This window comes from Cheilinus undulatus, linkage group 2, assembly GCF_018320785.1.
Source record: "Cheilinus undulatus linkage group 2, ASM1832078v1, whole genome shotgun sequence".
Classification (NCBI taxonomy): Eukaryota; Metazoa; Chordata; class Actinopteri; order Labriformes; family Labridae; genus Cheilinus; species Cheilinus undulatus.
This window is the reverse complement of record NC_054866.1, coordinates 2765619-2793277: the sequence shown is the minus strand read 5'-3', so window position 1 is coordinate 2793277 and position 27659 is coordinate 2765619. Positions and strand designations below refer to the sequence as shown.

General features: G+C 38.6%; 1 protein-coding gene across 3 annotated transcripts in view; it reads right to left on the bottom strand.

Moving 5' to 3' along the window:
• golim4a (golgi integral membrane protein 4a) overlaps positions 1-27659 on the bottom strand; it is a 57673-nt gene that overhangs the window by 14815 nt on the left and 15199 nt on the right. For 2 of the 3 annotated variants that reach the window (XM_041811727.1, XM_041811739.1), the window contains exons 2-7: positions 8833-8907; positions 8119-8168; positions 4697-4750; positions 4013-4163; positions 1406-1488; positions 930-1013 (exon numbers count right to left, since the gene is read on the bottom strand). In XM_041811727.1, the coding sequence (XP_041667661.1) occupies positions 930-1013; positions 1406-1488; positions 4013-4163; positions 4697-4750; positions 8119-8168; positions 8833-8907 (497 nt within the window). The remainder of the gene's footprint in view (positions 1-929; positions 1014-1405; positions 1489-4012; positions 4164-4696; positions 4751-8118; positions 8169-8832; positions 8908-27659) is intronic. The other variant, XM_041811733.1, reaches the window with a different exon arrangement.

Sequence of the window (27659 nt, the reverse complement as noted above, 5' to 3'; positions counted from 1 at the left end):
TTCTTTAACTGTGACAGAGCAGGCTGGATATCAACTGAAATGTTTTTGTGCTAATGCTGATGTTAAAGTTGTGCGGGTAATATTACACTTAAGCTTTGACAGGCATACACATCCAGAGGGGAGCTCTTCAGTAAGATTCAAATGGCATGTAAGCATCAAAATTTGCCATTGTGGCAGATGTTTAACGCCAGCTGCATGAAGTTTTATGTCCTCTGAATGAATTCAGCGTCGTAATCTACACATGCACAAGCTCTAAAACAAAGCCAGGGGGCTAAATTCTCAAAATTCCTGCCAAATTTCTCACTCGTCTCTTTGTCTCGCTCCACTCCCTCCATTATGTCTTTCTGGCTGATTGGCTGGAACGTGATTAGATGCACTGCTCAGACAGCCCTGACTAAACCAAACCCCCCGGAGAGACGGAGCCAGTTTTAGTGAATGTGTGAGAGAAAGCATGCCCATCAAACCAGAAGCACTCATGGAAAACAGGAGAGGTTTTAAAATAAATTACTGAGTGCAGTCCGTGATGGATACGAGGGGAATGTTTCAAACATTTCTGAGTGCTGGTCATTCAGAAAACCTTTCAGGCATTTCAAAGGTCAGTCTCAGGAAGAAGCAGCATCATCTGATCTTATTAGGCCAAAACTGAGGCTTTTCTTCTTCTCTACTGGGGCTTTCACATCTACGGAAACAAGCATTTTATCTTCTTTGTTGAGAGCAAATGTTACAGTAAGGCTGACAGAAAGAGCACAGCGTCAAACACGGTACCTCCTGGATGAAGACAGCAGTAGTCGTCGCAGTAATGCAACCTTTTTAATATGCACCCATGACTTGGAAAATAATGTGACTGAAGCACTTGTGATGCAGCAGCTTGACATCAATCAGCTGTTGTGTTCCTGACAGGAGTGAACAATGAGACTACATGTGTGTACCTGTGCTGCAGCCAGCGCACTCTTGTGGTCTTCCAGTGTCAGTGCAAGCTGGTCATGGGCTGCCTTCAGGTCCTGATGTCGAACCTGAAACATCAAGCATGCAAACAAGAGGGTCAGTAAACTTCAGGCAATGCTTTGCTGTCAGGTCCACAGAACATCATGAATTCATGCATAAATGTAAATGTTTTAATGGTATCTCATGCCTGACTTCATACATTAATCAATGCATGCAAGGCGATTGATTAAATGATTACGACACTTGGAATTCAGCAGATGTGTTGGCTTCTTGTATTGTCCCTTCAACTGCAGATTTGCCTTTGAAAGCATAAACAACACTAATAACTCCTCAGATAAAGCATTAGTAAATGTATGAAGCCAGGCATGAGAAATAGGTACATTACTGATAATGCTGGTAAAGAACAACCAAGATTTTGGAAAAGTGCTTTTATTTAATGTTCAGATGTTTTTAGTGTTACCTGTGCGTCCTGTAGCTGTGTGTGGATTTCATGGTGAGCCTTCCTCAGCTGTTTATTTTCCTCTCTGAGGTTATATACACTATCTGCAAGCACAGGGAAAACACAAATATAGACAAGCATCAGTTCAGATCAGGATCACATCTCTGCCAGCCTCCCATGCAGCTGAAGTAGCTAAGGCTAAAGCTAGCAAAAGTACATATTATGTACATAACAGCTACATAGATAACATATCTGCAAAGCCGACATGCCTAGATCTAAAGCTACATAAGCTACGAAGATAACATAGCTATGTAGCTAAATGTAAAGCTAGAGAAGCTATGTTGGCTACTTAAACTGTTTAGGTAACATTGCAAAAAAACTAACTAGCTAAGGCTAGAGCTAACAAAGCCACATATGTAAAATAGCTACATAGCTAATACAGTACAAGTTAAAACGAACAAAGCTTCATATGCTATGAAGATAACAGCTACATATCTAAATTTAGGTCTAAAAAAAAAATACCTTAGCTAAGAAGATAAAATAGGGACCATGGCTACAAAGCTAATGTAGCTGAGGCTATGTTAACTTAGCTATCAAGCTAAAATTAAAGCTTAAGAAGCTACTTTAGCTACCAAGAACACATAGCTATGTGGCTAAATTTGAAGCTGCACAAGCTACGTAAGCCATGTAAACTACAAAGGCATCATAGTTGCATAACTAAGGTAGCTAGGGCTAACACTGACAAAGCTACATTAGTTATGTAGATTACATAGCTATGTAATTAACTATGTAACTGGGTTTTTTTGTTCGTTTTGTTTTTGTCTGCGTTTGTTTTGTTTTTTTCCCGTTCTTTCTATAATTCCTTTTCAAACTCTCTGTTTTTCCCATTTTTTCTCTTTTGCTTTCTAAGTTATTAGCACTTTTTTTAACTGCCTGTTTTATATTGGCTGCTTGCTAATTGTCAGTGGGTATGTTTAATTGCTTGATACTTTGCTTTGTAAAACCTAATAAACATACATACATACAAAAAAGCTGTGTAATTAACATAGCTAAGGCTCTAACAAATGAAGGTATGTTACAAAGATAACACTTATGTAGCTTAAGCTAAAGAAGCTACGTTAGCTATGACAATATAGGTAACGTAGCTACAAAGCTAATGTAGCTGAAGCTAAAGAAAAAGAAGCTACGTTATCGAGAAACACAATACAGCTATGTAGCTATAACTAAAGCCTAAGAAGCTAATTTAGATAAGAAAAAGACATAGCTATGTGGCTAAATTTCAAGCTACAGAAGCTACATTAGCAATGTAAACTATGAAGGCATCATAGCTTCATAACTAAGGTAGCTAGGGCTAAAGCTGACAAAACTACAATAGTTATGTAGATGGCATAGCTATCTAAATAACATAGCTAAAACTATAGCAAACAAATCTCTGTTAGTTGCAAAGATAACAGTTATGTAGCTTAAGCTAAAGAAGCTACGTAAGCTACATAAACTATATAAGTAACATAGTTATATAACTAACATAGCTAAAGGTAAGGAAATCATAGCTATGTCAGCTATGTTACATGTCGCTACTTTTGCTAGAGCCAGACCCATTTTAAAAGTAGTTTTCTGACTGGTGGCTTTCTTTAGCTACGTGAGCTTTGGTTAAAGCTCACGTAGCTACTTTGGCTTTTGTCTTTTCTCTTAACGCTAACTATGCAGTTAACAAAGGTCCACATCAGGGCCATGTAAGCTTTAGATAGGGCTAACAAAGCTGAAGCGAGACACTGATCACAGAACTACTTCTTAAACAGGTCCATGCATTATTGAATCCCAGATTAGACATTGGACCATTTTTTTTAAATTTTATTTATAAGACATTCATCAATGTTTGCTGTGTTGTTATTTCATGAGTGAAACTGACAGACTTTCTTGATGAATAGCTTTGAATAAAAACAAAAATTTAAAAACGAAATCTCTAAACATTATACCGGCAAATTACATCCCTTTCTTCTGACAGATGCAGCGTCTCACAGTTGTGGTCTGTGTCTGAAAAATGTGGCCTGCAGCCAGATTCTCTCAAAACCCCCACTGAGGCTGAAGCTCTCATCTGCATGAGGTAAATGCTCAGGCTCATCCCTTCAACAGCCTTTTTCATGAGCATGCCCATTGTTGCAAGCTCAAAACTGTATGAAACTACAGATTTCAGCTGTTTCTCTCCTTTGATAACCTGAATGAGTGCGTCTACTGCCTCTATTTTGAGGTGATTAACATAGAAAAAAAAATAAAAAATGCATCTTATGTGAATGCAAAATGCTGCTGTACCTTTGCACATTGGTTTTAATCATTTGTTTTTTATCATTATATTCCACCACTTCAGTTTCTCTCTGTTCTAAGCTCTGGCTACAGGTAATGTTTTATATAAAACAGAAAATATAAAGTATTAAGCCACGTAAAGTAATCTTAAAGTAAAGTAATAGGCTTTCAGTAAAGGCAAACACAATAAAAGAAGCAAACAGCCAACACACAGACCACTTAAACTTCAGACATGCAATCCTGTATTACGCCAGCAGGTGGAGACAAAGTAAGACTAGTAAATGATGACCCCATACAGACAGCTAAACTGCATGTGAGCATCACTACCTTTGAGTTGGGAGATTTCCCCCTCTTTGGATTGCTGCAGTTTCTCGTAGCGCTCTTTGTAATCGCCGAGTAGCCGGCTGTGGTCCTCGCCCTGGAGCTGGTGCTGATCCTGAAGCTCGTAGTACTGCTTCTTAAGGTCTTCATGTTGATTCTGATGACATAAAGAAAACAGTATGGCCATGAGGGGATCATCATGAAAGCAGAAGTGATACCCTTCCTTCAGACTTTAACAGAACACCACAGACAGGAAGGACGTAGTAAGGTGAGAGAAAGTGTGTGCGGTTGTGAGAAACAGGAAGAGGATTACATGAGGGCGACTAGAGCTGATGTCAAGGGGAACACATAGAATATGTCGCATCTGTTTTCTACTGAGGGGGAAACAAACCATTAACCAGTGCTAAAGCGCTGCTGTGTGGCCTTCTGCACTACAAATAAGACTTTATTATCATTTAATTTCTTATCTTTATTATAAGACTATTGTCTCTTATCAGGTAGTAAACATATCGAATGAAACATCAGGCTGTTGAGTGGAAATATTCGTCTCATCTCATTTATAATGTACGGACATCAATCTGATCCCTCCCCATGAAGTGATAGACTGCAGCTATGTCAGCGCTGAAGGAAAGATTGAAGCATCTGAGAGAGCAGATGTCTGTGAATGGAAAGATCAAAAACGATCCGTACCTTCAGCATCTGATGCTGGACTTGAAGAGAATTGAACCTGCTGCTGGAGTCTTGCTGTTTGAACATAAAAACAAGAAGTAATAAATAAAACTGATGGACTAGATCGGTTTTCATGGTGCTGTTACAGTTGATAATGGTGAATAAATTATTAATAATACCGGTGTGGAATATAGCAACAGTATTAAAAAAATACACTGTTAATATTTCACAGCAATACAGTCAGACTGAGATAAAGACTCAGAGATAAGTGAGAAATCAATAAAGAAGTGCACAATAATACTCAGTAAGGCTGGCAGATAGATCTCTAACTCAGAGCTTCCCAACCCTTTTTCCTCGGATTCTCCCCAAAGAGCAACATGAATTAAAGTCAACACACTGTTGTCAAAAATCAATATTGATGATAAAACCAGAATGCTGATGCATGTTCATCCTATTAAAACACCAGTATAAACTATTTAATAAGCTCTTTATGGTGATTTTAGTTAACTAGGAATGGATATATAGATTATACACACGGATATGGTGATACTGTATCCAGCTTTAATGCTTTCAAAGTGATAAAAGAACTCCTGTCAATGATGTTGGATTAATCTGGTAAATGATGAACATTCACATTTATACCAGTGCATAGAAACTTCTACGCCATGACCTTGCACGAGCACTGACGCAGAGCTGCATGGGCTTCTTTAAAGCCGACCTGTTAGACACTCTGGGTCCTGCAGCAGCAAGGTCAGGCACAATTAAAACCATCAAAGGTTTTAAAAGCATTCTAACTTTTTTTTACTCCGTTTTAGGGTTAAATACATGAAGGTAATCAGTGCTTGTTGGTTATTTAAGCTTTCTATAAAGTTAAACAGAGAACAGAGCTTGAGGCTAATCTTTATCTGTTAAAAAGCTCATTGAACATTACTTATAATAGTTGAAAATAGTTGATTATAAGTTCTTATACCATGGTCTGATGAATACTGCATTCTGATTGGCATTATTACACTGTCATTACACCATTCCAAATTAATGCACAGCAGCTGTTAGATAGGAGTAACCATAGCAACCTGAGGCAGCCATATTTTTTCTAAGCATCGCCAGCCTAAGGAGCCTGCAGACCGGCATCAGCCGTCACTTAACTGACATAAATATAATAACAGACTCCGGGTTTAAGATCAGTGACACAAGACGGTCTTATCTCCTACAACTCATATCGTGGCTCACCTTAATACTTCAGGCTCAGACTACATGATTTTTTTGGTCGTTCACAATGGCACCATGCCAGACTATGCGACCGAATCTTGTCCTGTCTTGGCCGACAGCCTGGCCACACTACAAGAGTGATCCCGACCGCTCACTGCATGCTAACGTCACCATTGTCTCCGTGACTGAGTGTGAGATCACAGGTTGTCGGGGGGGTGGGCCAAAGAGTGTCAATCACTCAACAACAGAAGCGCTCCATGTGATTGTAGCAGTCTTTTGCTCAAAAAAAGTAAAATAAGAAACAACTATGGACTGGATTATGGATAACAGTTATGGATGCATCAAAAGGAGGACAATATGGGCTGGCTCTCCTTCAGGTAGAACTTAAGGTATGCATGTGAGAAGGTAAATAAAATAAAATAAAATTTACACATTAGTTTTAGGGAATAAAAGGGGATAAAAATGGGAAATCTTGTAAATGGTGATGCAAAGGTAATGAGCAAATGTTTTCCTGTTGTGAGACGTCAGGATTCACATCATTAACGTCAGGTCAGGGTGTCAAACAAGACGACGATGTACAAGAAATTCTGACATGCTAATGTCTGCTATTATTTATCACAAGACTGTTTGTCGTTCCCGACACTCTTAATTGGGCCTGAGTTTTGATGATGAGCTGCAATGTTGCAGCCGGGCTGAAATCTGGCTGAATTTGTGTTGTCTGAGCTGGCTTTTAGAGGTGAGTGTCGCAAAAAAAAAAAAAAAAAAAAAAAAAAAATAATCACTTCCCTCTTGTTGTAACTTCTACAAACTATTGTCAGAAGATTAAAATAACATGAAACAAAAGAAAAGAAGCCATCATTTATCTGAAGGACCAAAGGAAACGTTTCTGATGAAACGGCATGATAATATCTGATAAATATTGACGTGTCTCTATCAGAGAATCAGCACCTGCGGGGTGTGGACAGCTCCATCTCACCTCTGTGACCTTGTAGTGCAGAAGGATGTCTGAGCTGGTCTGCTAAAACAAAGCTTTCTATCAGACGACTGCCCATGTTAGCTTACAGGTTTATAGTCTGATCACTGATGACTCTCAGTCTTCCTCATCTTCATGCCTTTTCATCAATAAATCCATTAAGATTTCAGTTGCGACTTAGTATCTATGGCCCATACTATATCCTGAGGTACTGAACTCAGTTTACATTCCTTACGATTATTATGGGATTGAAATGACTATTCCAGGTATTAGTCAAGCCCTCAGGGGTTGCTAAGAAAAAGGGAGTGTTGTTTTCGTAAAACTTTAGGTTTTGATTATAAAACATACAAAATGATAAATTAGTGGATTTATTAATTCTTTTTTTGGCCTTGGCATCGGCAGGTTAATGCCTGACAAGGTGTCCAATTATCACGGGTTGATGGACAACGCGGAGGCCTGAACTGTTGCCTCCATTAATCCCTGATAATTGGACACCTTGTCGGGCATTAACCCTTACTCATATCAGCTCCGGGAGGAGGGGAGAGAAGAGAGAGGAAAAAGAGCACATATGCATCATAGATGTAGAGGAAAAAGAGAAGCTCTGGTTGCACCTCTGTCCTGATAAAACTACTGATATGTGTGAAAACCATTCTTTAACTGTAAATCACTTCCAGCTCTCCTGTAAACATCACCTTGGACACATTGTTTTTTTGAGCTGCAGTATTTTGATAAAGGATTTAATGAAGTGCCAGTAGAGGCGCGCTCTGCTTGCAATGCTTGCACATGCATGCCAATGAGTGCTTGTACGATGTGTTTTATTAACACCTGGCGTAAAACCGTTTACCCTGGTAAAATCTGGGGAGGGTATGATGGTATTAAAAAAGGAATACTGCCTAATCCTACTACAGACATGATGGTTCGGTTTAGTCAACTAGTGTTAAGATAAAAAATCACTCAGTAAACAGTTACAACTAATCACTATTTATCTAAGAAGGCTCACAGTGGGGGGGGGGGGGTGATGTAAAGATGGTTTGCAGGATAAGAACAGTTTAGACGACTCTGAACTGATCAATGATATGAAGAACTATGTTACGTGACTACTATTCTGGTGCTGACTACAGGGACAAGCATCCTTACTGTTTTTATTCTATTATGGAGCATTTATGTAATCACTAAAAATCAAAGGATACTGAAGCCTGTTTAATATCACAACACAGTAATACATAGTAATGGCAGAGGTGATCATTTTGTGGAAACTTACCTTCTCCTTGTTGAGGGACTGTTGTGCTTCCAGTTTATAAACCAGATAATCTGAAAAACCAGATGTAAAATGGCATATTTAATGTGATTTATCATAAAGCAACTGAAGAGAAAACACTTTGCAGGTCTGAGGTAGACTACAATCATGGTGTAGAAACATCTCAGCAAAGATCAGAGAAATGAGAGGCACCTAACACATTCTTAAAAAGTCAATGGGGTATAGTTTCTGAATGCACGATAACATCTAATCTATTGGATATTTCTTTAACCTGAAATTTGTGTCTAAATACCAGTTTAAAACACTTTTTTACAGCAGAGATGTTATGCATTATATATCATCCAATCATTCTAGTGGCATATTTTTAGAATAGTGTGCAAAAAATCCAATTTTCTCTGTCTTTGTATGTTTTTCTTGTTATATATTAAAATTATATTACAACTATCATTCCCTCTAATACAAAAGTTCATATCCAATTTGCAAAATGAGTCAAAATCATCACAATCAGATATTTTTTCAAAATTGTCCAGCCCCAGTAAGTATTGTCAGAATATTCTGCAGGTCTCCTGAACAAAAATAACATTATAGCACCATAATCAAACATTTTGGATTTAATAGTATTCATCACTTAAGTCTAATATTTGTTCAGAATGAGATCTGAAATCCCAAGAGCCTAGCAAAGAAGTCAGAATTGAGTGCATGTGTTACTTTTCTCACCTTCTTTGGCCTTTTTGTGCTCCAGTCTCTCCTTCTGAAGTGACTTCTCTAACCTGGAGCGATGCTCGTACACCACTGAATGATTAAAACAGAGACAGAGAGGAGAGAGAGGGAGAAACAGAGAGAAGAAACACAACAGGATCAGTGAGTGGCCTCAGCTCGGTTTGAAGGACGAATAACTAACGAGTAAAACTCAAACAGGGTGAGAGTCTGTGGCAGAAAACTGTGGTATTCCTCACAACACTGCTGGACTATATTTGTAGTTCCTTTAGTGCTCACTGGGTGGCGCCAGCTACAACCAACAGAACATTATTTCACTCCTTGCCTTTTAACTCATACTGACAGTGTGGCACACACTTTTATCTGAGTTTGAAATGTCTCCACATCATTAAAAAAGCTCATCTGTTCCTCCTTCTATGAAACAAAATAGTACTGCAGTTCTTAGATTTGCTTCTGATCTCTCCAGATCAGGGATTTTTACAGAGTGAGAGAGATTAACTCTCCTTTAAAAGGACATGATGCATGCTTTCCCTGACTCCTTCCATTTTATGTGATATATGACCTTTTTGTCTGCAAAATAATTACAAAAACAGCAATGGTTGGGCACAAAATAAACATGATTGTGTACTGGCCACATCACCTTTGTCTCATTACTTTCTTACATCATGCATGAATCATTAACATGTATAGTTTATAAATGATGATAAGGGATAATTCAGTGGAAACTTTGAGTCATGCAGCTTTCATTTGCATATGCAGCTGGATCAAGGGTTGCACTGTGAAAAGGAACAAGCGCAGATAATCCTCTGCCTACAGCCCTGTCCAGTACTTGCTTTATATCACTGACCTTGCAGAAAACCTGAACTGAGACAGGATGCCTCTGTATCTGCAGTGCCAAATGTCTCTAAAGCCTTTTTTCCAGTGACAACAATATTTTTGCTTCCTGTCCAATAAAACCCTGCAGCTTGGTCTCCAAACTCAGTTCCTTTGTTTCAGTATGACCCCTGATGTGGCCATAGGGCATTATCAGGACCAGTGCATGACAATCAAAGCTTTAGGAAGTCATGATTGTACACTATAGGACAAAAGTATTAGTTCGGCTGACCATTATACTAGCAGGGGTTGTAAACCATGTCAAAGCATGTCTTCACAGTCCTTCTATGTTCACTGAAGCACAGCCATGCTGGAACAGAAAAAGGCCTTCTCCAAACTGCTGTCACTCTTGCATTAAGATCTTGAGAACTTAACACGTCATCATGGAAACGCTAGCTTTGTTACCTCAAGATAAAGAGATAAACAAGTCAACATCATGAGGAAACAACCAAAACTGACATGCTACTACAGTTAAACTGAGGATAATTAAATATACATAGATGTATGTCCTCTTACAGCTTCCATACATTAAAGTTTGCCACTTTTGTTTTTCCAGGCACACCTCCTTTTTTGGTCCCAACCACCCAGTTGAGAGCCACCTTTGGGAGACTCCATAAAACAGACTGCAGTTTATATACAGGGCAACTTGTGCAGAACTTTTAGGCATGTCAGGGCCAAAAATGGAAGCTGCAGTAAGGCACAGATGTAGCGGCCCCATCAGGCAGGAAGGAGGATTGACACAGCCTCAGTAGTGCTGTGGATGTCCTTGCACATTACCAGGGGAACGGGAAAATAATCTACTGACAAAATGACAAAGTTCACACCTTTAGGGTGGAGTAAGGGGTGTATCTGGCAAGTACCAGACCCCAGATTGGCACCTCAGGTTCCCAACTTGGAGTCCTGGCACCCCTATGGGGGCACCAAAGATGTCAGGACAGGTGTGGGACCCTGTCAACTCTGACTTTGTTAGATTAGATGTGCATACACAGTGCTTAAATTATTATTACACCACCCTAACCCTAACCCTAACCAAAGTAAGGTTTGTGCCACAGCTGCCCTGAATTAACAGCATTGGTAATTACCAAAATCATTTTTTATGTTTCTGCAATGGTTAATACACCAATATGTAGAAGCTCTTCAACCCAAATGATATTTTTAATGCTAAAATAGAATTATTATTGTTATCCATGAATTTTCACATTTACTGATTTACAAAAAACTGAAAAAATAGTAAAGCACATTATTATTTCTTGATTAATATGTCAAATTATAGTTATTTACTTGCATTCCTGAAGAGAAAAATGAGTTTTAGTGGTTGAATGTTATGCTTGTTTCATTTCTGACTTCTCAGAGAAGCCCAGTGAGCCGGCTCAAATTTGGGTATAAAAGGTGAATTCAGTTTGAAATTCCTCATTCCTGTTCAAAATGGTAAAACGTGGAGAGCTATCTGAGACAACTATGACAGGTGGTCTAATACATTTGTTAAAAACTCTATATACATTGTTTTAAAACCATGATTAGAAAATGTACTAGGGCCAACCTACAAGATTGAAAAATGAGGGACATCTGATCAATTTTGTGCAAAAACATTAACATTTTCAGAAAAACACCCAAACTTTAAAGGTTATAAAGTCATTTACAAGTAATCAAACTCAGAATTTCAGGGTTTAAAAAGTTGGAATTTTACTAGAAAAAATCTAAAATTCCCAAGTTTAAAAAGTCTCAAATTTTGACACTAGAAACTCAAAATGTCAAGTTTTTAAAATGTTAAATTAACAATATTGTGAGGTAAAAAAAAAAACTCCTTACAAAAAACTTACAAACCCCCCCCCTGAAAACAGTGTTTGGATTTTCGACATTATAGTCTAAGAAATTCAACATTTTGGTTCACATACAGTTACAACTTTTAAAGTTTAATTTTTTTTCTCTTGTAATAAGAACCTTTTAGACTAGTGAATTTTGAGTTTCTCCTTAAAAATTAATGAATCCTCTTTATTATACACCGTCATAATAACGGATAGTTCAAACACAGAAATTTTGTTAAGAGCACACATACATAGGCTTATTAAATTGGAATTTTTTTCAATGGAAAAATTAAAATGATGTTTAATTTTTCCAGGTGGGTCCTGGGGGGCTTAGTTTGGCCTAGGGTACTGTCCGAGGGAGTAGTGGGACTGCCACAATCACCTGGTTGTGCTGTGGATGGCCCAAAAACATGAGGCGGTCTCCAGGCGTATTACCAGGGGTGAAAAGGCGCAGACAAAAGAGATGCTGTTGAGCTTGACCCCCCATGACCACCTCTCTAGCCCAAGGGTGTGGCACGTTGGGCCCAATGATGAATCTTTAGCACTGTACATGCCTAAAACATAGGCACATGACTGTAGAGTCTAAGCTCACAAAGACAATCTTAAGGATCATAAGGTCCCCATAATGAGACTAAATGAATGAGAAAAGGATCGATGAGTTCTATCATAGTGTAAACTGGTTTCTCAGGTCTAAAGGACTATTAATTTTATTACATGGTTCTTCTTACATTGAAAATGAAAATATGGATCAAGGAGTGACACAAAGTAATGAATAAATAAATAATAAATTATTTAAAACCACATTCAATGATGTGTCAACTACAGGAGAAATCAGAACAGTTAATTCCACAAATCTGCCTAGTTAGTGGGCTTGTGTGTGTGGTTGTGTGTATCCGTACTCAAACAGAAAGGAAATTGGGGCGAGTATGAACCAGCAGAAGAAACAGAACAGGAAGGAAGCATAACGGATATGAAAGGAGAAAGAAAAAAACATTTCAATATGACTGTGACATGAGAAACACATTTGAAAACTTTGTGGATAGGAATACATTTAAAAGGAATACAGTTGTTCCTCTGCATTTTTCTTCAGTTTTTGTCAGTTTCTTTGGAGTTTAAAGTACATTCTTTTTAACACAAGGACCATTCTTCCCCAAAAATTGAATTTTCATACACTGCTTTTCCCTCTCAATTAACCCTTTGTTTGCTCTCTGACTGTTACGTCAACCAACCAATTAGGGAGCTTCTTCTCAGAGCAGATGTTACTGGGCTACTGTCAGTTAGGCAAACTTTTGCCTAGTAGTCTCACAGTTAGTGAAACCTGGATCATCTGAGTGCAGTGAATGTGTCACAAGTGATTGTATTATAAAGTCACCTGTCTCTGAAAGGTCCAGTCACTGGTTAATCAATATTCATGGCTACCATTACACCATGAAGACAAAAGAACACTCCAAGCAACTCAGAGAAAGGGTTATTGAAAAGTCTAAGCCAGGGGATGGATACAAAAAAATATCCAAGGCTCTGAATATCCCCCAGAGTTCAGTCAAAGCCTTCATGAAGAAATGAAGGAATATGTCACATGTGTAAATCTGCCGTGATCAGACCGTCCTCACAAACTGAGTGAGCGTGCAAGAAGGAGACTAGTGAGAGAGGACACAAAGACACCTATGACTTCTCTGAAGGAGTTACAAGCTTCAGCAGCTGAGATGGAGAGACTCTGCAGACAACAACTGTTGGCTGGGTTCTTCACCAGTCAGAGCTTTATGGGAGAGTGGCAAAGAGAAAGACACTGTTGAAGAAAACTCAGATTCAATCTGGACTAGAGTTCACCAGAAGGCATGTGGGAGACTCCATGGTCAAGTGGAAAAAAGTTCTTTGGTCTGATGTGACCAAAATGGGCCATCAGGCAAGACAGTATGTTTAGCAAACACACCATCCCCACTGTGAAGCATGGTGGCTGCAGCATCATGCTGTGGGGATGCTTCTCAGCAGTCGGCCCTGGAAGACTTGTAAAGGTAGAGGGTAAAATGAATGCAGCAAAATATAGGAAAATCTGTCTTGAACCCCTACGGTACGCCCCTACGATAAAGAGAATCCTTAAAATTAAGATCTACATTTCTGGATACCATTTAACTGACGCATTTCCTGCAGGAAACGCCATGTTTCTATGCTACTGTTAAATATTTTAGCTGGTTAACGAGTGAAGAGTCATTCAGCTCTTTTACTTTATTTTGACTACACCTTACAGGAGCTTGTTTTGATCGTATCTTCCATAAAGAATGAACTCTTTTTACCCTATCTATAGAGACATGACTGCAGTATTTCAATCTCATGCTACAGGTCAGCCTTAGTTTACAACAAGTTATGCTGGTATTAATCCTTTGTTGTAATCCTCTGACTCTGCCTCACCCATCTCCACAACAATAACAACAACTCTGGCTGTGAGAGCAGCGTCATCTTCTAAATTCTTCCACCTTCTCTCTGACTCTGGGTTGGCGGGGGTGTGGGGTGAACTCACTGATGATGTGGCTGTTCCTTCTTCTGAGTGCCAACTCAACATGATTCAAGGATAAACGTTTAGAAAGACCGTCAATTAAACTAGAACTTCACGAGGAAACGAAAAAACAAGCAGATAGAAAGAGAGAACCAGAAGGAGGTCAAACAGGAACGGTTAAAGAGATGAGACAGCAGAAGAGCGCGAGCTTAGATAAACAGACAAACAGCTGACTGAGGGGAAAGACGAAGAAACCACACACATATACAGCTACACTGTGAGAGAGAATGACAAGTACAAATAGACATTTCAAATAAAGTTACTGAAAGTTTGAAGTTGGATGCAACTCTTCTAATGAAGACATTTTGGTTTAATGTGACTTTGATGAACCTTGACCTCACCTTTCCCCTCACAAGAACTGACGTGTGTTTTTGCACCAGTGGTGATAAAATGAAGTTACATCAGGGAACCAACCAGACTTAGAAGCAGTGTTAATGAGCTGAAATGTTGATTTTAAAGGCATAACGTCTGCACAGGACCAGCTTTCCGCCTCCATCCCTGTTTAGTGACGCTAAAGTGAAGCATTCTGAGCATGTGTGTGCTTCTGCAAAGAACAACATACACTATATGGACAAAAGTATTCAGCCACACCTGTTTATAATTGAATTCAGGTGTTTCAATCAGATTCGGTGCCACAGGTGTATCATATCATCACATAGCCATGCAGTCTACTGCAAACATCTGTGATCCTAAATGGGTCGTTCTGAAGCAACTTCATGTGTGGTACCATGATGGATGTCACCTCGCAATAAGACAGTCGATGAAATTTCATCCCTGCTGGATATTCCAGTCAACTGTAAGTGATGTTAGTAGAAAGTGGAAGAGTTTAGGAACAACAGTACTTCAGCCAAGAAAAGGAAGACCACGTAAAATCACAGCGTGCATGGTCCACAAAAGTTGCCCACACACTGATGATTTTATAGCTGAAGAGTTCTGAACTTCCTGGCATTAATGTAAACACAAATCTGTGCACTGGGATCTAAGCAGCTGCACACAAGCCTCACATCAGCAAGTCCAATGCCAAGAATGGAGTGGTGTAAAGCACACCAACACTGGACTGTGGAGCAGAGGAAACGTGTTCTGTGGAGTGACCAATCAGATGCAGTCAGATGGGGGAGTCTGGGTTTGGCAGATTGTAGGAGATTTCTCTCTGTCTGATTGCACTGTGCCAATAGTAGAGTCTGGTGGAGGAGGGATAATGATATGGGACTGTTTTTCAGGGTCTGGTCTAGACCCTTTATCTTCAGTGAAGGCCAGTCTTAATGCTTCAGCATTCAGCTTCCAACTGTGTGGCAACAGCTTTTTTATTCCAACACGACTGCGCCCCAGTGCTCAAAGCAAGGACTATAAAGACATGGTTTGATGAGTTTGGTGTGGGAGAACTTGAACTGACCCGTACAGAGCCTTGACCTCGCCCCCGTCAAGCACCTTTGGGATGAACTGGAACAGAGATTGAAAGCCAGGCTTTCTGGTCCAGCATTAGTGTCTGACCTCACAAATGTTCTGCAGAATGAATGGGCACAAATTCCCACAAAAACAAAAATCCAAAATCTTGTGGAAAGCTTCCCAAGGAGAGTGGAGGCTGTTAGAGCTGCAGGAGAGGGGCAACTCCATTTATAACCCCTTAAAGCCTGAAAACACAAATTATAGCCAGACAATTCTAATTTTTTGGAACTAAAATGTTTATTTCACTTTCTACTGAAAAAAAATTTCAAATTTCCATAAAATTTAACATATACATCTTTTTGTATCTCATTTGATACATTAGGTGTTTTTGGTAACTAATATTCCACTTCAGGGCATTTTTATCATTTTTCAGATTGTATTCAGAAGTTTTTTTAGTAATTTATGATCATATTGATTAGATAGAGGTATCATAAAAGTATGTATCAAATATGATACAACAGCCTTATAAGGGGTTAAAGTACATGAATTTCATGTCATTACAGTCCCTGTTGCTATAATGGTCAGGTGGCTGAATACTTTTGTCCATATAGTTTAGATGTGTGATGTACTCTCACTTTACTGACATAAACTGCGATAGCTGCTCATAGTTATTTTGTTGAGTTCTGTCAGAGTTGCAGGCCGATGTAATTCACCTGAAATCAGAGCATTGTGATGTTTGGTATCTACTGTTCCTGGTCATAAAAGTTATTTATGTGCCCTTTGGCCATCAGTGCGCTTTTATAGAGCAGTGGTTCTCAACCTTATCAGCCCACAACCCCCAAAAGAAGGTGGCAGAGACCGGACCCCCCCTGTACCTGAAGGTGGTTCAACACATCCATGCACATTCAAGAATAGTCATGTGACATGTGTCTGCTCAGGTTATATCTAACCTGAAAAAATAACCATCTTTATCAAAGAAAAAAATAGTTTTTTGTGTAATAAAGAGCCTTCTTAAAAATGTACATCCCCTTTGTTAAAAAAAAGAATAAATATTGGTTTAAAAATTGCTAAAATAAGTTAATAATGGCAAAAAATAGTGGAAAAGGTGGTGAAATTGGATTTTAAAGGCAGCCGAAATGGGTCAGAAGTGGCAAAAATTAGACAGAAATTGAAAAAAAAAAAGGCAAAAACTGGTTAAAGTGGCAAAAATGGGCATAAATAGAGGGGAAAGGGAGTTAAATAGTAGCTGAAAAGGCTTAAAAATTGGCAAAAATGGGTGGAAATTTGGTGAAATGAGATGAAAAATTGATAAAAAAAAATAGCAATAAGGGTTATCTGATAAAGAAAAATACGGCACATATTGGCATACTTTGGTTTAAATAGCAAAAATGGGTGGAAATTTGGAGAAATGAGATGAAAAATTGATTAGAAAAAACTGGTAGTAAGGGTTATCTGATAAAGAAAAATTGTCAGATATTGGCATAACTTGGTTAAACTAGCAAAAATGGGCATATCAAATGGTAAAATGTGGTTAAAATGGGAAAAATGGGCATAAAAAGTTGTAAAAAGGGGTTAATAGTAGCAATAATGGGTCAACAGAGGCAACATTAAGCTTGAGTGGCAAGAATTGGTTTAGAAGTGGCAAAAAAAGGCAGAAAAAAGTGTCGGAAAGAGTTTAAACATGACAAAAATCGGTGTTAAATGACAAAAAAATTGTTAAAATTGTTGGGAAAAATAATGAAAATGGCTCAAAATTTGATAAAACTGGTGTAAAGTGGCAGTGGTGTCATTTAAAAAACATTCTTAGTTTTTTAGGGCAGCTGGAGACCCCCTCTCAGTGTCTCGCAACCCCCAAGGGGGTCCCGACCCCAAGGTTGAGAACCACTGTTATAGTGTATAATGTTGCAAACAAAGTGGCATCACAGAATGAACTATTCGGGCTGTTTTTGTGGACAGTTGCTGCTTTTTGGACAGTTTTTAGGCTGGAAACTATGAAAACACTGCAGTTAAGACCAGCTTAATACAAAGTCAATGATCCCTAAGTTCACTTCATATGACTGTTTAAGAGCTAGCATGTGACCTCCAGGTTTAACGACTGTAATAAAGAAATTCATTTGTGTGACATTTAATCAGACGGTGTGATTTGCTTCATTTTGAGTCTGATCAGATGGCTGTTACATGGGATTAGTAAGGTTTTACTCTGCTTCACTCTGTATGCTCTCAGCTATGAGAATAGCGAGGAGTGGCTGAGATGAGGCCGTGTTACTTTTAGCTCAGCTCAGTCACTCCCTCTCTCTAGAGGATATCATAGACAAACAGCTACAAAGCTGCTATAGTATAAAGAGATGGGGTTTAATGTGCTCCTGAATAATTCAAATCTGCTGATAAGTCCAAGAAGGAAAAGTCATTCTTTGCACCATCTATTTCACATCAAACTGAATGTGCTCTGCATAAACAAGTAAAGGGTAATCCCACAAGGTCAACACAGGAAAATGTCTCAAAAATGCTTCCAAATCATAAAATATACAATGCTGAACAGACTCCTAACCCTGACATGAAAAATCCTGCTAACATGAGCAGCATATGGCTGCCTTTAACTAACATTACAGACCCAGAACACTGACCGACAGCTGACAGTGATCCTCAGAAAATTTAATAATGTAAACCAGCTAATGTTAGCTTCCAGCAGGTACTGTGCAGATACAAAGCAGAGTACTTGTACTCATAAAATACTGCAGTTATTTTACTCAGTGTCATTTTAAAGCAGGATGTAAGCCTCTAATTATGTGAGTATGTAGTCAAATGTGGAGCCATGTTTGCTCTCTGGTGAAATTTAACAGACACGTGGACAAAACTGTTGGCACCTTTCCGTTAGAGAAAGAAAAACTCATAATGGTCACTGAAATAACTTAAAAGTGACAAAAGTAATTAGAAAGTCAGACATTGCTTTTGAATTGTGTCACTCTAAAAAACTAATGAAACCAGCCTGGACAAAATGATGGTATGTCTAGAAAAGATGCAAAATAATGTGACCGTAGGGACGTGTTAAACTCAGGTGCATCCTGTAATTAGCACCACATGTGTCTGTCTGCCTATTTAAAGGGTGAAAAGCCATCACTGTGCTGTTTGGTATCATGGTGTGAAGTCAGCCCTGATCTAAATCCTAGTGAACATCTGAGTAAGGGGCTGGAACATGCAGTCAGTTGAGGCCGCCTTCAAACCTGAGACAGCTGAAGTAGTTTGATCATGAGGAGTGGGCCAAAATACCTGGGACAGTTGCAGAGGTCTCACTGAGAGTTACAGAAATCACTTGATTGCAGCGATTGCCTCTTCTATTTATCATGAATTTTCCTCTTGCGGCCACATCCAGGGAGGTTGGCTGCAGTCCTGTGGACCTTAAACTTCTGAATATCTTCAACTATCGTCACAGGAACATCAGGCTGTTTGGAGATGGTCTTATAGCTTTTACCTTTAAAATGCTTGTCTATAGGTTTCTTTCTAATCTCCTGGGACAACTGTCTCCTTAGCTTTCTGTGGTCCATTTTCAGTATGGTACACACCATGATACCAAACAGCACAGAAACTACTTTTCAGCCATTAACCCTTAGGGGTCACGCCAGCATGATTTCATCTGTTTCTTTGTCAGATGACGGACAAAGCTACATTTTACACTGCAATCACCTAGTGTGGAGAGTGTGATTTTTAAGCTTTCTTTCAGTGTTTGTTTGATGTCAATAGGCAAAGTAAAACAGGAAACAGGATGATTGGAATTGGATTTGAAAATTCATTTTACACATACTGCACAGGACTGGCACTGGTAATTTTGCATCATTTCAGTGATTTTTATATTGTTTTAAATAGCAATTTTTAAAAATCCAATTTTTTGGCGGGGTTTTTGTTTTTTGGTAGTACTAAATTGAATACAGTAAATTAAATCAACTAATTATTTCATAAAGTTGAGGTAGAGCAGAAAAAATGATAAAAATGATGAGCTTGGTATAATTTTCTGAGTGGTTTAGAGATTTCAGGGGGGATGCCAGGGTCTGTCTGCTCTGAGATCGTGAGTATTAGGTTCACTCAAACTACCTAAAATCATGATAAAACACACATGAATGGTTCATACAAGGGTTAATAAATCAAAACAAAATTAAAACAACTTAAACTCTGTGTATTTCTGACAGCAATATGTCACATTTTTGTGGGTATGGGAGGCCACAGTTATTCTTAGATATGTGAAGGGGGGTCAGTGGAAAAAAGGTTTGGAACCACTGGACTAACCACTCAGTAGTGTAGGCTGGTCTTAAATAATGAAGAATGTCTTTCCTTTCACTACCCAAACAGCAGCATCACTGACCCAAACACATCATAAATACATCAAACTGTCTGCGCTGAAGCAAAGTGGCTTTAACCTTTCTGGTTTAAGGGATTTCAGTAGTGTGCACGTGCTGTAGAAGGGTCCAATGTGACAAGAGCTTTGTTATAATATCTCGGTTTTTCAGCAGTTGCCAGGTGATGAGACCTTGTCTTTTTCTGAAAGATATGAATTTAAAAATGTTTGGTGCCACAGCTCTGTGCAGAGGTCAGTGATTGCTGCTTCGAGTCCATCAGTCTGTTGAATATTTCTCATTTAAAAAAATAATAACAGTGCCAACCAACAGTCCTAAACAAAGACCAGTATCCTCTAGATCTCAGAAACAAACACCTGCACTGTGACAGATTTTACACCATCCATTATCACATTAAAAACCTGAATGAGCATTCACTGTTTGATGTTTCCCTCAGACCGATGTAACATTTCCTTCACGGTGTGGTGAAAGTTCATGGGCAGAGCAGGAACAAGGCGGCTCTTTATCCCAGAGACCTTTAATGGCCGACTGGTGGAGGTATAGACACCATCAGCTAAAGCTGCTCAGGGGTGTGGACTGTGAATACTATCAGTCTCAGAGGGAAATGAGCACCAAGAACTTTGTTTAAAGGAGTGTGTAGGAGTGTTTACATTACCACCCTGTGTGTGTACACACACACACTTTAAACATAAAACCAAGGCTCTAGTTACTTTACATGTGAATGCAATCTAATAAAGACCTTTAAAGAGGTAAGTGCTGAATGATTGGGTCCTGAATGAATGTATTTTTGTCTGAGAAACATTACAGAGCACTCGCTCAGTGCAAGCTGCAGGGACTGTACTGTCTGAAAGGTAACCTGACCCATGCAGGTCAACCCTCTCTTTAAGCCGAACACATCCCTGACGAGGTCAGAACTTAGAAAGCCTGTACAGAGACAAGAACGAAAACAAGATCACATTACAGACCACAAACTCACAGCATGTACTAGGGAGGGGGCGCGGTTTTACAGTACCACGTTTTGATATTAAAGTCATTTATCTATGAAAATTTTGAATATTTCATGCAACTTCTGTCCCAATCTACAAAAACATCTCTTTTCCACTATATTCACCAGTGCAGGGGTGTAATATGGTTCAGACAGTGGCTGTTGTGAATCAAAACAACAAAAAAGGAAAAGCAGAGATGCTAAGACTCACGTTCACCAGCTTTTAACCTGTACAGCCCTACAAGCTGTGAAATAAAACACCTTCTAAAACTCAAGGGTCGTTTGAAAACATTTTCTAAAACCCAAAGGATTTTCTTGAAAAATGTACAGAAATTTAACGTTTACTAAAATCTTTATTTCACAGCCTCAGTGGCAGATAAAGAGAGGAAATAAAAAGCATTTCAAAGCTTAAACCTTCTACTTAAACTGTAAATCACTGCCTCTACTCCAACATTTATTAAGATTTTTAAAATCATCAGTGAATCCCATCAGAATCATCAGAATCATCCTCTATAACCTCCTGATACCTGAGCTTCTGTTTGGAATGCTTTTTTAGTTTCTCCCACTTATTTAGGATCTGATAAGTTTAAATCTCAGCCTTGGCTTTGATCAGGAATTAATTATGATCAAAAATGTCTGATATCAACACAAATTCCCCCAAATTTCAAAGAAACTACCAAAAATTTCTGTGAAAAATTCTTAAGCATATTTTTTTGAGTTCCCCTTAAAATTTCCTCAAATATTCCTCATATGTCTCAGTGAAACTTTACCTTAAAAATGTTTACAAAAATTTCACCAAAAATTGAAAGTAAATTTTACTTTTTCAATACCCCAAAATCTCAAAGCAAACTCCCCAATTTGTAAAAATATTTTCCTCGTGATTCCAGATAGAGGATAGAAGATTCCCCGAACATCCTAACAAATTCTCTGAGATTTTCATAAAACTCTCAAGGTTTAAAAGGATAACCCACCTTCTAATTCCCAATCAAATTACAAAAAATAAAACAATAATTTCCCAAGTTTCCTTGAGAAAACCTACACTTCTTGAAGTCCCCCGCCCCCAAAAATTAAAAAAAAAAATCCAAAAATTTACAGATTTCCAGACATTACACAAAAATAACAAAATATTTCCCCAAAAGATTCCCCCCCAAAATGCAAAAAACTTCCAAAGAAATGTCCCTAAACATCCATGAATATTCCTGAAAATTTCATGGCAAAATCTTCCCAGTATTTCAAGTGAACCACTTAAACTTTAATGGACATTCCAGACATTTATCTCAAAAGTTCTTATAGTAAAATTATTACTAGGTTGTAGGAAAGCCAGATTGTAATGTCATATGTGCAGGCAGGGTCTCAGGAAGTTAAACATGTCCCTGACCCACTAAGCCTTAGCTAGCAGACCTGCAGTCACATCATAACCTGGGTTATTCCCACTTTTGTTCTTGTCATCTCAAACAGCCTTTCTCAGCTGGGGTGCCTTCAACATACTTTAAATTCTACCAAGAATTATAACGCATACACAGAAGTTATCCTGGAATAAATAATTAACAGTCTCATTGCCTGTTTCCTGAAATCCTGTCAATACTGGGCTAATAAAGTGGTCCCATTTGGTTCAGAACAGTCTTGCCACGGTTAGCTTATTAAACTCTGATTCCACATGGGGTTTCGGCTGATGTCTGCCCAGCCTTGCTCGACCGTTGTGACAGTAAAACCGTCTCTTTTTAGAGATCAGAACATTTTGGCTCAGTTCAACAGAGCTGGTTGGCTCCCAGACGACTCTTCAAAAGTCTGGCTTTTAAAAGGCCTGGCCTGTCCACAATCCCCTCAAATACCAGAAAAATCAATTCCCTCTCTCCCTCTCTTTCTCCACCTTTCAGAAAATGTGTGCTGAAACAAGCCGTTCTCAGATTTTACATCTAGTGACCTCACCAGGGGCCTAAGCACTACGGTCTGGGAGATGGCTCGAATCCCTGTCTAAACTTTGGAAAAAATGAAGTGTCTGTAATATCATGAGTGCTGCATCCATTTCCTGAGAGGGGTGTGGTCAGGGGCGGAGTCAGATAGCTAATTACCATTCAAAGGCTGAAACAGAGGTGTTTTTAGACATGCAAAAATCCAATACTGAAGTGTTTTTCAGCAATAAACTTCACAGGCATGTTTTGGGGACCTCTGAGAACAATATAAACTTGTCTTAAAAGGGTAAAATATGTCCCCTTTAATGTGGATTAAATTACAACAAAGGATGGAGGAAAGGAAACTGGCACTCAAACAGGAATTAGCTAACAGGGTTCACATTTGAGACGCTTCATAGAACAGGCTTGTCCGTGAACAAAATCATTACTCAGCCACTCACCACAAGGTTAATTCAGTTGATAGTACATCTCTGTTCCAACTAAATGAGGAATTTTCTTATGTTAAAGGGGCTCAACTAGCCTCTTAGCGTTCCTCTATCTTAGGATACCTTAAGATACGCCTGAGTAAGATGTGACCAAAACCATTATTTAAAGAATTTCATTTTTTAATTCAAGAGAAAAAAAAATATTTCTAATACTTTAGGTTATGTTGAAATACAGCTCTGTTGTCGTGTTTCTAAGCATTTTTTTATGTGCTTTAGTCATGTTGCCAAATTTAAAAGGGGAAATATGAATAAAAAGTGCATATTTTTCATCAAGTTGATCTGTTTTGGTTCCAAATTTGACATTTCCAGCTGCTTAATAGGCACCAAACACGTTCGACACAGCAACATTTCTTGATTTTAAAATCCAGCCCAGTTGAATTTGTAATTGAACAGCCCTGTTCTAGACTCTTGTCTCCCTTCATCTGGCTTGACGATGCCACTAGGAGGTCTGCAGGACTGAGAAATATGCAATATCAATCACCTCCAGGCCAGGTAAATCTGTCAAACTGTGGTAAAAAGTACTTTTTTAAAATCTAAGGTTTGTACTCAATGTAAGCAGAAATCTTCTGAGGACAGTTGCAGCAGGTCTATTTAGAGCTGTAAAGTACTAACGCTCCTCTGTTGCCATTCATTCCTAAATGGCTGTCTGCTGTTAGCTACAGGGTTCACTGGTTTACTCACTATACTCACTAATGTTTTTACCACCAGAGTATACCCAACTGAAAATTAAGAGTATATCCAATACTGCTCACACTAATACACCACTGGCTGTCCTTTATCAACACCACCCAGTAAAAAATGAGGATATCAGTGTGTTCCTCTATCTGCCTCACTGCTTTTAAAGGCTGACCAAGGCTCTGTGTGAGAAAGTGTGAAGGGGTGCAGCTATTCAAATTCTATTCAAGGAATTTGCAGTTATTTTTAAGTGCGCAAGTTCAACTATGTTCGTTCATTTTTCACTGTTTCTGAGAGCGCCATGGAGGTCAAACTTTCACAAAGCTGCCTCCAAACTAAAAGTGTCTGTCATGTAAATGTTTGGAAACCTCAGAGACCAGCATGCATCGTCATTCTGAAACTTCCTCTTCTTGTGGCATTTCCTGTTACTTCTTTTTCAACCTCCTCAAGTAAACACGACCCACACAGGTACACTCAGTAAATCCGAACACACTCATCCATCTAAGTGACGGTTCATTTACTCTCTTCATGTTTCTTTAAGAAGTATTGTTCCCTCTTTTCTCCTGATTAAGAATGAGAAAAAGCAGAAGTATTTTTGGATATCTTTATTCACCACAAACCCTCAAATAAAGACAGGGCCTTTATTTACAGGGCTGCAGACGTTACCAGGCCCTTATCTAAAAAAGTGTGTTTATTTCTACTCCTTTACATCTGAGGATACAGTGGTTTAGATTTTAGGACAAAGCAAATGCCATAATGTAACTCTTCAAAAGTCTAAAATGAACCATTTATGAAGCGGGGCTTCTCTGATAACTGCATCATATTAACATGATCAAAAATTTAAATACCATAAAATAAAAATATTTTTTCCAAGTAGGTTATGAGAGGATTTCTACTTAGTGAGAGAAACGATCTTCAGCTCATCCCGTTAATATTTTAAATCTGAGCTCCTGATTGAACTATGTTGAGCTAAAATAACTTTAAGGAACGTTGTTGGAATGTTGTTGGAATGTTGTTGGAATGTTGTTGGAATGTTGTTGGAATGTTGTTGACAGTGTGAGGATTCTAGGCCTGAATATCATATCAGGGTTTTTATTTGTCCTTATAAAATTCAAAGAGATAATACATTTAGATGCATATTCAAGGATTACAACCCGTTCTTCTCATAAAATAAGCCTATGATGGTATCCTAAAGTCATATCTGATTATAAAATCACAGGCCATTATAAATCTCTCTGTGTTCTCTTCATTAGAACTGAATCTGTAGTTTTCAGTTTTATTCTACTGCTACTGGAAAACACATTTCCTGATGTGGGCATTCACAATAAAAGCACTCAAGTTAATAAATCAACAGCTACAGACTTTTATTATGAAGGATTATTCAACCACACTACGTTTATCATTGGTTTAGCTTAGCTTTAGCAGTGACATTATGCAAACTTGGGTTTCACACTGTCATTATTGCAAACGGACTAACAGACTTTATATGAAGAACCTAGGTGATATCGTCATCAACTACATGGTTTGCGTGTCTCTGTAGTTTACATTGACTGGTCATTCGGTCGGCAGGCGTCTGACATCAACACGTTCAATAACACGAGTCTTGAATGTTGTAAAAAATGAATGCAATCAACATTCCTACCATTAGATTATTGTTGATTTTCAACTACCAAAAGCAACAGCTTGAAGAGCTGTACATAAGGCTGGTCCGAGTTCGTCTTATGAGTTTTATCATTAGACGACAACTTTATCATCGTCGACAGGAAAGGAGAAGAAAGTATTCAATCCTGCGAGCCATTGCAGCACCGACTTGGAAAGAAGGGATGTGTTGTAAAACTCTTGAAAAGATGAGCTGGTTAATTTCAGTCCGTGAGATTGTTGTGGGCTCTTCCGTGGCCCATTTTGTTTTGGTGATGGATTTCCTTTGCCGGTAGTCATGTCGTAACTTCCTGTCATTGATACGAAGGTCCAAACCTTTCAAAATAATGCTTTCACACTGGGCATGAACCAGACCCTGGTTTCATTTGGTCCGGACTGAGACCACCTCTTTTGGTCAGTCCAAGGTCTGGCTGTTTGGTCCGGACCACGGTCCAGGGGAGGTTTTACACCTATCATTTTGGTTCAGACCAAACAGAAAAGTCAGAAAGTCCAGACCAAACGATGTAGGTGTGAAAGCCCCCTTAGTCTTTGACAGCAACATAATGACTGACATGAACACCTCAGCGCAGAAAGAGTAAAACTGTCTGAACTGATTGGAGAAGAGTTGACACAATGGTCATTTTAGGTCTTGAGTTAAATACAAACATCTACATTAAACAAATAAAAGAAAAAGTGAAGAACCCTTTCAGAAAAAACTAAAACTAAACAAAAATAAAGTAGTTTTGCAAAATAAAACTAAACTAAACTACTATTATTTAGGTTACTCAGTTTATGTGTTGTTCTACAATCATAAGCAAGAAATCATTCTGTATTATAACAAGCACAATATTAGACGAGTAAACTAGAGTTCAACACTTAAGAAAAAAGATACCTTATTGTGATTTTGACTCGTATAGATAATTAGATATCAATTGCTATAATTGATGGGAATGATCATTTTTCATATTATTCTCATTTTGATAAAAAAAATCAAAATAAATACATGAGCAAGAAAAGTAGGATTTCTGTAAAAATAAAAAAAAATAAAAAAAAGACTCTTGAATGTTTGAATAATGTGTAAAGCATTAAAAAGAAAAAAGATCGTGTCAAACTGGTACTGTGAAACTTTTCTGCTTAAAGAAATATTGCACTGTCTGAGATCTGAAAATTGCAGCATGCCAAATTGCGATTTAATCTAATTAGCGATTAACTGCCCAGCCCTACTAACAAACAAGCACTAAAAATTAATCAAAACTAAACTGAAATTTAAAACAAAATACAAAAATAAATAAAAATAAAAACTAATAAAAAACCCAAACTATTGTAATCTTGGTCTACAGATGCTGGTTAGCTAAACTGGACCCATGCAGGACTCTGTGAGAACATCTACACTGGACTGTGGAGCAGTGGGAACTGTGGAGTGACCAATCACGCTTCTCTGTTCGGCAGTCAGATGGGAGGGTCCAGGTTTGGTGGATGAAAGAAGAACATTACCTGCCTGACTGCACTGTGCCAATAGTAAACTTTGACCGGAGGAGGGATAATGGTATGGTTTCAGGGTTTGGGCTAGGCCTCTTATCTCCAAGCAATCTCAAAGCAAGGACTATAAAGACATGGTTTGATGAGTTTGGTGTGGGAGAACTCAACTAGCCTGCACAGAGCCCTGACCTCAACACTGAGCACTCTTGAGAATTGGATTGGAGATAGTGAGCCAAGCCTTATCGTCCAACATCAGCGCCTGACCTCATCAAAGCACAACAGAATGAACGGACACAATTCCCAAAGAAACACTCCAAAATCTTGTGGAAAGCCTTCCATGAAGAATAAAGGTGTTTCAGCTGTAAAACAGGGGCCAACTCCAGAGTACATGGATATGAATAAAATGCCATTACAGTCAATGCTGGCGTAGAAGTCAGGCAGCCAAACACTTTTGTCCATATAGTGCATTTCATCATTGAAGCTGCAAACCTCTTGACAGGTTCCTGTCACACTTTCCTCACAAAAATAGGCCAAAAATCCCAGAGGCTGTGGTCGTAATCGTAATGATTTAAATCATCAGGTTACAGTGATATTTATTCATTTCATAAATATCACTTTTTCCACCTGTATGATTCTACAGCTTGTGTTTTGTTGTGTACTTTGATTTATTTTCAGTTTTTCACTGTTCTTT